We start from the raw sequence: 10,884 nt of genomic DNA, 5'->3' as shown, positions 1-10,884 counted from the left end.
CGCCTGTAATCGCGCTTTGGAGGAAACCAATCCCGTTCGAGATCATTATGAGAATTAAAAGGGGATGTCTCCCCAGTTATCGAGCCCGACTGGGTCAGTGCCATCGAGAGAGCTACAGACGGTCTAAGACACACCTGGAGCACAGGAACTGTGGGTTAGCAGGTTCCTCACTCATTCTTTGGCCTCTCGGCTTCTTAAATCACAGCGCCGCGCTGACACGTGGAAACACGGAATCACAGAATCACGGAATCACAGAATCACGGAATCACAGAATGGCTTGGGTTGGAAGGGACCTCAAAGCCCATCTCGTTCCAACCCTCTGCCGTGTGCAGGGACACCTTCCATTATCCCAGATTGCTCCAAGCCCCGTCCAACCTGGTCTTGGACACTTCCAGGGATGGGGCATCCACAGCTTCTCTGAGTGACTTGTGCCAAGAGCTCTCCACACTCACAGGGAGGGCTTTTCCCCCCAATTTCCATTTTAATGTGCAATCTACTCTCAGTTTGAATCCGTTCCCCCTCGTCCATGGTAAATTAATGGTGTCATTACAAGTACGTGGTTTGCTCCTTTCTTTTAACAGATCCAAAAGTATCTCAGCAGTGGAAGAGTTAATTGGATTCCAAGTCTCTCTCCATTAGCAGCACAGGACAGATGCTGGGACCCAGAGGAGCTACTTGCTACAATAGCGATGAGCAGTAGAAGGTAGGAGGAATGTAATAAATCACTGCCAACCACACTCCAATGCTTTCCTTTCCCTGGAAATGTGAGGTCAGCCTGGAAAGGTGCATTACTGTGATTGCATGTAGAGAGAAAGGGTGAAGGAGACATAAAAGCAACCAGGAATTAATTACAAAGGGTGATGTATATCGATGTGACTCAGGAGAAATACAATGAAGGTTCCAGAAAATTTATTGGGATATATGATTCCTCATTACACTGCTTTCCAGGAAATTGGCATTTTGGCAAGGTATATACCCCTTCTTTCCCAAAGAGGAATGTTGCAGTATTCTAGCCTGACAGGTGTTCATAAATTTCTTCAGAGAAATTGGACACATTCTTTTTCCACAGTACCCTCAGCTGTGAAATAGAGGCCCCCAAACGGAGACGGGAATATTGGGAATATCCATGCTGGATGTGTTTGTTTCTGCAGTTTGTTCCTGGAGGCGTTTTGCTACACGTGCCCCTCCTGCCCAGAACACGGGAAGTCAGTGTTAGCAGGGGACCATCATGGGTTGCTTCATCCACCATTGGAAGGAAAGGACAAGAGGATGCTGGATTAAGGATATATTGGCTGAAGTCTCCATGAGTAAACCCACAGGGATGCTTCCGCTTTCCTTCCTCTCAAAGGGAGCAGATTCATGCACGGTGTTAAGTTGCAAATAGCATGTGCAAATAACACTGCCAAGTTGGTAAGATGAACTGCACAGCAGGGTCACTGGCACAGACATCTAAAACCAAATTATTCCGCCTTTTTCGCGGCTTATCCTTGGCAACACCAGCAGCCTCCCAGCCGCACGTGGAACATTACGCGGATTCAGGCTGGGTTTTTAACACGTCACTCAGCCCTCCGCACAGGAGACAAGGTTGCTTAGCACGCTTTAAGAAAGCAGCCTTTATAACATTTTATCCCTAAATATTTAATTGGGCCTTTTCGCTCTCTCTCCCGGCGCCTTTCGCGACAGGCGCGGCGCGGGCGCGCTTTACGGCGGGCCGTTGCCGCAGTAACGACGCGTCGGGTCGGGAACCGCCGCCGTCCGCGGTGCCTCCATCCCGGTCCTGTCCCTGCATCCCGGTCACCCCGCCGCACGGCCCGCGCCCTCCCGCCATGGCCATGGACAAGTACCAGGTGCTGGGGCTGGTGGGGGAAGGCAGCTACGGGGTGGTGACCAAGTGCAGGAACAGGGAGAGCGGGCGGATCGTGGCCGTCAAGAAGTTCCTGGAGAGCGACGACGACGCGGCGGTGAGGAAGATCGCCCTGAGGGAGATCAAACTGCTCAAGGTGAGGCCGGCGGCGCCGCTCCTTGGCGGCTCTGTGCTTGGACTGCGGCGGTCCTGTGTTCAGATGGGCGGCTCGGGCTGTGTCGCAGCTCAGCTCGGGCCAGCCTTTGGCGAGTGTCCCCCGCAGGGTCCGGGCCGGGAGAGACTCGCTTGGGCCCCGCCTGAACTCCCCCGTTCGGCCGAGCCCTGCTGGATTAACCGGAGCTCCTTGTGCCGCAGCCTCGCAGCGCTGTGCTTCCCCTTTCCGAGCCCTGCTGGGTTAACCGGAGCTCCTTGTGCCGCAGCCTCGCAGCGCTGCGCTTCCCCTTTCCGAGCCCTGCTGGGTTAACCGGAGCTCCTTGTGCCGCAGCCTCGCAGCGCTGCGCTTCCCCTTTCCCGAGCCCTGCTGGGTTAACCGGAGCTCCTTGTGCCGCAGCCTCGCAGCGCTGCGCTTCCCCTTTCCCGAGCGCCGTGCTGGGCTCGGCTGGTGGATCCCGCATTGGGAAAGCCTGGCGTGCTCCGGCAGGCAGGGAATGCTCCGCGGTCTCTGTTGCCTCCTGCTGGCAGCTGTGCCCCTGTCCCGAGTGCCTGGCCTTGGCTGCTGGGGATCTGCTGGAAATGGAAAGAGAATAGAAGAAACGCGGGGCTTTTAAAGCCTGCCGGTGAATGGTGGCCTGGGTGTGTGACACTGAACGGGCTGAGGCCGGTGTCACCGGAGACGGGGAAATGCTTCTAGGAAAGTTTTCCTGTATGTTCTTTTGTTCACGGCACCTTTCTGGCAGGCAAGAGGCTGGAGGAGGACTCCCAAGAGATTCCCTGAGCCATGTGTAGCCCCCAGGTGGGAGCCAGCTGGCCCTGTGTCCTTCGCTGTTGGAGTGTGGGCTGTTTGTCAGTGCTGATAATTGTGGTGTCAGTATTGTGGTGAAAGGGGAAAGGACAAGAGGGAGGGGTTTCAAACTGAAGGAGAGTAGGTTTTGACTGGATATTAGGAAAAATGATTCCTTGTGAGGGGGGTGAGGCACTGGCACGGGTTGTTCCAGAGGTGGGAATACTGCCAAACCTGTGTCCTGTCCCCTTGTCTGCCACAGGTGTCTCTTCCTAAATATCCCAGCTTACAGTTCCTGTGCACTGATGGGAAAAAAACCTGTTATTTGCCATTACTGCAATTGCTATAGAATTAAGAGTTAATCGAAATGTATGTGCTGGAGCTTGAGACGCAGCCAGCAGCTCCAAGCATTATCCCCTCAAACCCTTCTAAAGTGGATCTGTGTGAGCATGGATTGTACCTGCTCCACTGGCCAGACTCACTGAATTACTGAGTTACTGAGCACCACCCAAATGTGTTGGGAATTAACTGGTTTTCCTGGGTGAGTGGAATCTTAGAAAGGGGAACATTTGCATATACAGCTCAGGAAGGGTGCCTTCTCACAGGGGAAACAAATACCTGGAGATTTCATCTCTGTGTACTCCCTTCCCTTGTTCCCTGCGAATCTTTGGTTTTTATTTTTTTTTTTTTTCTCTACAGTTTGGGCAGAAATTTAATTGTGTCTGAAAACAGCAAAACCTCTTCAGGGTCTCCTGTGTGGAGAATAAATCATTCTTGGGAAAAGAACTTTTTCTCTTATTGATTATCCTTTAAAAGTTCTTCTCTTGTCAGACCTTCTAAGAAATCTGGGCAGACAGAGTTGCAGGGTGGCTGGCACTGCCTCTGCACTGGCAGACTTTCCCCTACAATTCCCTGTGCTTTGCAGTCCCTTTGCATCTTCCTGGGTCACACCCCTGGCCTCTGGTGCTGCCTCCAGGCAGCCTCCGGTGATGTTTCCCTGCCAGGCTCCAGCTAATAAATAACTGTGCTCTGTAGCATGGCCTTTTATGTTGGTGTGTGATAAATGTGTAACAAATTGGAGGTGGATTCTGTCTGCTGGGAATGCACTGACAAAATAACTAGAAAACACAGCTTCTTTTTCTTGCTCTTTTTATTAATATTTTATTCATTTTATTCATTTTAATTGCATTTTTTTTGGTACTGTCCCAGCTGAGCTGCAGTTAAAAAAAATTACCTGCAAATTTTTTTTTTTTTTTTAATTTGCCTTGATAGTTTTCCTTAAGTGTTTTTCCTCACTAAACGTTTCCCTGTTTTATGACAGCAACTCCGGCACGAGAATCTGGTGAACCTGCTGGATGTGTGTAAAAGGAAGAAGAGGTGGTACCTGGTGTTTGAATTTGTGGATCACACTGTGCTCGATGACCTTGAGGCCTCTCCCAATGGATTGGATTACGACAGGGTTCGGAAATACTTGTTTCAGATTATCAGAGGACTTGCCTTTTGTCACAGCCATAATGTAAGTGTGTGCAAGAAATCAGCTCTGCAGCTAAAATCAACAGATACATATTAGAACAGAAGCATATATTTTTTGTATTTATATATATTTGAACTTAGAGAAATAGAGCTTTGTCTGGAAAGGAAAAGAGATGCATAAAATAAACGTGTCTGAAATTTGAGGTTCTGTGTTAGCCTGTAATTTCCTACTTGAGTATGAGAAAGCTACAGTTTTTGCTGAGCCAGTCAGTTTGCTCTGTACAAACGGGGAGTTTGCCCTGACTTGCTGTTCTCTGTGCAGATAATCCATCGGGATATTAAGCCAGAAAACCTACTGGTTTCCCAGTCAGGAGTTGTGAAACTGTGTGACTTTGGATTTGCCCGGCCCATTGCAACCCCTGGGGAAGTTTACACGGACTACGTGGCCACCCGCTGGTACAGAGCCCCGGAGCTGCTGGTGGGGGACAGCAAATATGGCAAGTGAGTCTGGCCTGCCAGGCTGGCAAGGGCTCTGGGGAGCACCGAGGGGGTGCTCCATCTGCTGCCTCAGCCTTTGGGCCCATGAAGCTGTGCTGAGCTGGGGTGGTGGTTTTTCTCCCCAGGCCTGTGGATGTGTGGGCTACTGGCTCCCTGATAACAGAAATGCTTACAGGAGAGGCCCTTTTCCCTGGAGACTCAGACATTGACCAGCTCTTCCATATCACCAAGTGCCTGGGTAAGGAGAGTCCCTCAGGCTCCTTGTGCTTGCTCAGGAATGAAGGGCTCAGATTTGTTTTGATGGGTGGGAAGATAACAACCCCTTCCTGCAGTGCTGACCCAGCATTTCAGCCTCTCAGATGATTCACTGTCCTGTATTTTTCCATGTGGTTGCTTTGTTTGCGTGATTCCAGGTAACTTAATCCCAAGACATCAGGAGTTATTCTATAAAAACCCCCTCTTTGCTGGCATGAAGTTGCCTGAGGTGAAGGAGCTGGAATCCCTGGAGAAACGCTATCCCAAGCTCCCTCCTGCCGCACTGGATTTAGCCAAGGTAATTAACTGACTGTTTCCTGTGGATGTTTCTGTGTTTCCCTGTCCTTTGCCTCGTGCAGCTGAGTACAGGGCTGCTCAAGTGCCTTTCTCTGAGCTCCCCATGCAGTGAGCAGCTGCTGGGGTTGGCAGCTTGGTGAGGGCTGTGGGATACCAGAGCTCCAGTCCAGGGTGCTGGGGGCACTCAGCGCTGCAGGGCCAAAGGGGTCACTGCATATCCTGCAGGGATCTTTCACTCACACATGCCAAAGCCTTGGTTTAATTCCTGGTGTGTTTACCTCCTCCTGTGCACGTTGATTTGACAGGAGTGCTTGCAGATTGACCCAGACAAGAGACCATCCTGTGCCGAGCTCCTGCAGGGCAATTTCTTCAACAAGGACGGCTTTGCTGAAAGGTAAAAGCTCCTTCCCTGCTCACTGCAGGCTCAGGTTAGAAAGAAGTGAAACAGTTGTGCTTGAAGATTACACCCTGGGTTTGCAGAGCTGACAGCTGCTGAATGTCTTAGTTTGTTTTGGCTTGACCTTCCTGGAAACATGAGAACAGTTGGAAGGGAACACGTTGCAGTGGCACATTTACCTTGCTGGGACATTAATTCTTCAGTGGCACACCGTATTGGTAGTACAGTCTTGCACTGTATTCACTCTCTGCATCTCAACAAACTGGGATGCAAACACCTGTATTGCTGCATTGTGAAAAATGTGTGCTGAAGGTTTTATTTAGTTTAATGTATGCATCACATTTGGCTTCTTATTAGTTTAAAGGCACAGTTTGTTTGACTACTTAAAAGGTTATAGGAGCCTGGGCTTAACAACTCTGATGATGATATTAACAGAATTATATTTTTTTTTCCTTTCTTGTTATATGGAGTGTAGATTTACCCAGGAGCTTAAACAAAAGATCTTGAAAGATGCCATACGCCATCAGTTCCATAAAAAATATAAAATCAATAAAAGGGACAAAGATGATGTTTTACAAGAAAGAAAAATGATCAGCGTCCAGGTTGGTCCATCCGTGTTTCCCAAACCTGTATTTTTTTCCTCATGTTTTAAAATAATTGTTTTTAAAATAGGACAGCAGTTTAAATTCTTAGGAAATAGCTCGGGAGTGTGCAGGTGGCTCTTTGGTGAGTCCCTTGCAGGTGAACTACACAGTGGTGCAGTTCCTGGCAATACAGAGCTGAAGGGCAAATCACTTGGGAAGCACAAGTTATGCTGAATCATGGAAACATGCTTTATGCTGCAGTTTGCCTGTTTTAAAGCCCTGTCTCCAAAATTTAGAAATTTTACTTTTAGCTGGGTGTCAGGAATGCTTCGGAGTGACTTTGAGGTGACATTGGGATGAGTTTTTATTTCATTTCTTTGGAAGAGACACAGGATATAGCTCTTTTTCCTCCATAATTTCTGATTCCAGTCTCAAGTGACTTACCTACAGAGAGTGCTGGAACCCTGAAAAGTTTTCTCCTGTTTGATGGAAAGCAGAGATTTCCTAACAAAACTAATTCCATCTCCATTAGATTCTTGCAGAATCATGCACACGTAGGCTTCTGACATGTTTTTGGTTTTCTTTTTACCTGCATGCACTGCTGTAAACTGCTTTTTCAACACGACTGTAAGGAAAGATGATGTTTCTCTTCCCAAACAGGATTTCACCATGGGACCAAAGACCAAAGATGGAAAGCTGATGAAGCCCAACCTCTCTAAAGCTGATGCAGAGAAAGCAGATCAATCCTCCAAGCTGGGCTTTCTCTACGACACCACAACCAACCAGTTTAAGTTCAGCCCTCAGGCCAACCTGAGAGATTCCAGCAGCAGTTTGGACTACACCAAGAACCCAGGCACAGTTATCCCTCCCATCAACCAGAACTTCTCTCCTACACTTGGGATGGGTTCTGGGCCTGGGGGCCTTAATTACAGGTATGGGAGCAGAGCTATGGGAACAGAGCTTGTATCCATCATTCCTGTGATGTCCTGGGAGGTGCAGGGTGAAGATGTGGGAATATTTGCATGACATGGGGTTTGGGATTCCTTGCATTTGTTGCTTTATATTCACTGTGTTACCCAAGCTAATCACTACTTTGGGGCATTTTTGATTACAGACTTGATGGAAAGAGTCAAAAGTACTTGAACCCGTTGCTAAAGGCACGGAAGCCTTCTCCACTGGCCCGTTGCAGTGTCAGCTTGACACCAGTGAGTCATTTGTATGTCTGTCTGTCCCCCTTATCCAAGAAAAAATAAATTCAGTTACGTGTTGTATTCTCAAGAGCTCCATCTGATCCATCTTTCACCGTAACTCCCCACTAGAAGTACTGGTTTTGTTACTTTTGGGTTTTTTCCTACAGATTTCTTGTTCATTATCCCTTGCTAATAGTTCTTACATAAAATATATTTTAGGTCAGAAAACACTTTTAAATGAGGGGAGCAGTCCAGCACAGGGTATCTGTGAGGTTTGGAATATTTCCGTGGTCTCCTGCCTGGCCAGGAAAGTAGACCATGTGTGCTGTGCTACTGAAGCAGAACTGAGGGTTTGGATTTAATGCAGCCAGGGCCTTACTTGGTCATGTCATAAATGCATTAAAAATTGATAAGGAAAACAGGTGAAATGGAAAGTTTTCCTCTGCTCTCACTGCCTAGGCATGATTATTACCATGCCAGCCAGGAACATTTCCGTTTCTCCAGATAACTAATCCCAGCCATTCTCCAAGTGCTGTATTTTATCTCTCCAAAAGCAGCCTCACTTAGATGATGATTGTTTTTATTTTGTTGCTGCTTTTCCATTGCTTGTGTATAAATAGCACTTGAGCAGGTCGAATTCCTTCACACACATCAGAGTCTTTTGTCTCACTCTTGTACAAATTCCATCAGAACATTGCTGTGCTACTTATTTATAAGCTTGAAAATAGCTTTATTTTTTTCCTATATTTTCATGAGTTGTTCCATATGCCCTTGATTACAGGTTACTAATGAGAAACCCATCCTTCAGGCAAATAAGAAAAAATGGGAATTCCTCAAGACAAATGTACGTTTGCCAGAATTGAGTCATCTCCCCGAGCTGAGAGGAGTGGAAGGTAGGAACTTTGAGGTCCTCTAAATAAAACCTGGATACCAGACCAGCATCAGGGAGCAATGTGTCATCTCTCACTCCCTTAACATGGCATGCCTTGCTTGTGTTTTGCAGCTCGGCATACTAGATTTCTGAAAAAGGAAAATAGAACATTTGCAGAGTCCCGAGTCCCCTCCCTCGCTGCTATCGACCTTCATAACTCAAATCTGGCTTCACAGCAGGTATCAAGGCAATAAACTGGTTTATGCTGCTCTGTATTTGGTTGGTCTGTGACTTTCTCAACAGCATGGCCCACAGAGTTCCAGTTTGACTCGTAGAGGAGCAGAATTTACCTTGGGATCATAAGTCTTACACTGGGGGAGTATTTTTGAAGCCTGATTTGACCCAAGAACAGATTTGTTTTAAGTTAGGTGTTACATTGTGTATGTCTTTAGAAGGCTGATTCTGATTATCTTTGCTGTTTATACTACACTTGGAAATTGATCCTGTCTCATTTTTTCCCAATTTACAGCTGTCAGGCACCTTGATGCCGGATGCATCAGAAGCAAACTTCCCCAGGGTCGAGCACTAGCCCTGGGGAGAGGGTCACACCTGCCTGTAAAAGGTGGGCTTTCATTTCTGCTGTGTAGCCTGCTGGGGGCTTCTAAGTGGATGATTTCATGAGCACTTTACCTAGGGATGGGAAGTGCATTAGGAAAATTATTTTATACTTGACGTTCTTGGTCAGGACACGCAGATATGACAGACTTCTTGCTGAGGGCAGTACACAGCTTGCTGTTCCTGGTAGATCATTTTCCTGACCTGAGGTGCTGGGCATTGGGGTTGGAAACAAAGCAGCTCACGAACTTGGGGGGTTGAGCAAGCTGGTAGAACAACAAAAAAATAAAGGGAAGCTGGCTGCCTGCATGTGAGGAGGGGAAGAAACAACTCAGGTTTTCTGGTCTGTGAAACACAGGTGTAAGTGAACAGCTTCAGCAAGGTAAGGATGTGTAACAAATCAAAATGAAGGAAACCTTTTGCCAGGGAGCACCTCTGTGTTTTGTTAGTCTGTCCAGAGTCATTCTCCTTTTCTCCTCTTGATGCAGGTGGCTGAGCAGTGGGAACAGTCCATCTGAGTTCCCAGGGGCTAAAGCTGCCAGGTCTGTCTGCAGGGGAGAGGAGGATCCCTTACTCCTGTTGGTGCAGCAGGCTGCCACGGAAGCGGCTCGGTCCGGGCTGAGGATGGAGCTTGCACTGCCACTGCTGCTGGATTCCTTGCATGCAAAAAGCCCCTGGAATGTTGACTTTCTGGCTTAGGGCCAGGTCTTGCCTGAGAAGAGTAGTGTTCACTGGTGTGTGACAAGGGCAGGAGCTGGTTTGGACGACTGAAGGAAGCTGGGCTTTCTTTTGTCCAGCTGCTGCCCGCGTGAGTGATTTATTTTTCATTGGATAGTGACGAAAGCAGCTGCCAAAATTCCCGTATTTTGGTGGGCTGCCTGATCTGAATTGAAAAGCACCTTTGCCTTGACAGTGAAGAAAACATTTGTGTAAGAAATGCAATATTTAAATGTGCAAATCTGCAGCTGTTCCTTTGAAACCCTTGCTAATGCACTTGTCACTTTGTTTTAGGTTCCTTTTCCCTTCACATTTTTGACCCCATGTTTGGGAAATTGTCTTTGGGGTGTTTACCTGGGTATGTTGTCTGGCTGTTGTTGATGGTGAAGGAAGGAATATCCCTGTGGAATACTGAGCTGTGATGCAGGTAACATATGGAATGTCTCAGTAACTCAAGTCATCATTCCTTTAGGTCCCTTAGGAGAATGGGACAGTAAAACTCGACTGTTTGGAAACAATTTTTGCTTATTTGCCCTTAGTTTGTCTGTGGTCAGTTCTGGTCTGTCCCCTGTGTTGCTCACAACTGTTTTCCGTCACCTGTCACAACTCCCGTGGTGTCATTAACTTTGGAACTTATTTTTCCACAAAACACAGACTTTCCCATCGATGGATCATGACTGAATATGGTCTGAACTCATTGTATTTAGGGATTTGTCTCTGTGCTGTCTCTTGACATGTATATTTCACTTGTAAATAAAAAAATCTTCCAGTTCCAGGCTTGACCATCCCCCTAGTGCATGCTTCACTTGGCCACAGCAGTCAGGTAGCCATGGGCAAACACAGGGGAGAAAGGAAGGTTTGGGGAGGGAAATATGGAAGCTTTGGGGAGAAAACTGGGTGTGTAGAGGAGAGAAAGAAAGGTTTAAGGGGAAGGTTTTGCATGGGAAAGAGTGTGGCCGGCAGGTCCAGGGAGGTGATCCTCCACTTGGCCCTAGTGAGGCCACATCTGGAGTGCTGTGTTCAGTTCTGGGATCCACAGGTCAGGAAAGACAAGGAGCTACAAGAAGTGTCCAGCAGAGACCAAAGATGATGAGGGGTCTGAATCATCTCTCTCAGGAGGGGAGACTGGGAGCTGGGCCTGCTGAGTCTAGAAAAGAGAAGATTGCAGGAATCTCATCAATCC

General features: G+C 47.7%; 1 protein-coding gene across 1 annotated transcript; it reads left to right on the top strand.

Annotated features, from left to right (window-relative positions):
- The first annotated feature begins 898 nt into the window (after positions 1-898).
- On the top strand, positions 899-10,478 carry CDKL2 (cyclin dependent kinase like 2). The gene is made up of 13 exons (XM_056489365.1): positions 899-2,000; positions 4,126-4,320; positions 4,600-4,778; positions 4,901-5,013; positions 5,189-5,328; positions 5,633-5,721; positions 6,200-6,326; positions 6,969-7,240; positions 7,423-7,513; positions 8,280-8,391; positions 8,502-8,608; positions 8,899-8,991; positions 9,473-10,478. The coding sequence occupies exons 1-12, from the start codon at positions 1,827-1,829 to the stop codon at positions 8,956-8,958; spliced, it is 1,659 nt and encodes a 552-aa protein (XP_056345340.1). The 5' UTR covers positions 899-1,826; the 3' UTR covers positions 8,959-8,991; positions 9,473-10,478.
- Positions 10,479-10,884: the final 406 nt, after the last annotated feature.

This window comes from Oenanthe melanoleuca, chromosome 4 (assembly GCF_029582105.1).
Source record: "Oenanthe melanoleuca isolate GR-GAL-2019-014 chromosome 4, OMel1.0, whole genome shotgun sequence".
In the NCBI taxonomy this organism is placed as follows: Eukaryota; Metazoa; Chordata; class Aves; order Passeriformes; family Muscicapidae; genus Oenanthe; species Oenanthe melanoleuca.
Note: the sequence above shows the minus strand (reverse complement) of the source record. Positions and strands in the feature narration are given on the sequence as shown.

Excerpts from the sequence above, each read along its gene's own strand:
- CDKL2 (XM_056489365.1), top strand. The coding sequence starts at position 1,827 with ATGGCCATGGACAAGTACCAGGTGCTGGGGCTGGTGGGGGAAGGCAGC. Across the intron at positions 4,779-4,900 it reads GGGGACAGCAAATATGGCAA|GCCTGTGGATGTGTGGGCTA; the intron begins GTGAGTCTGGCC and ends TTTTCTCCCCAG. Across the intron at positions 5,722-6,199 it reads AAGGACGGCTTTGCTGAAAG|ATTTACCCAGGAGCTTAAAC; the intron begins GTAAAAGCTCCT and ends TATGGAGTGTAG.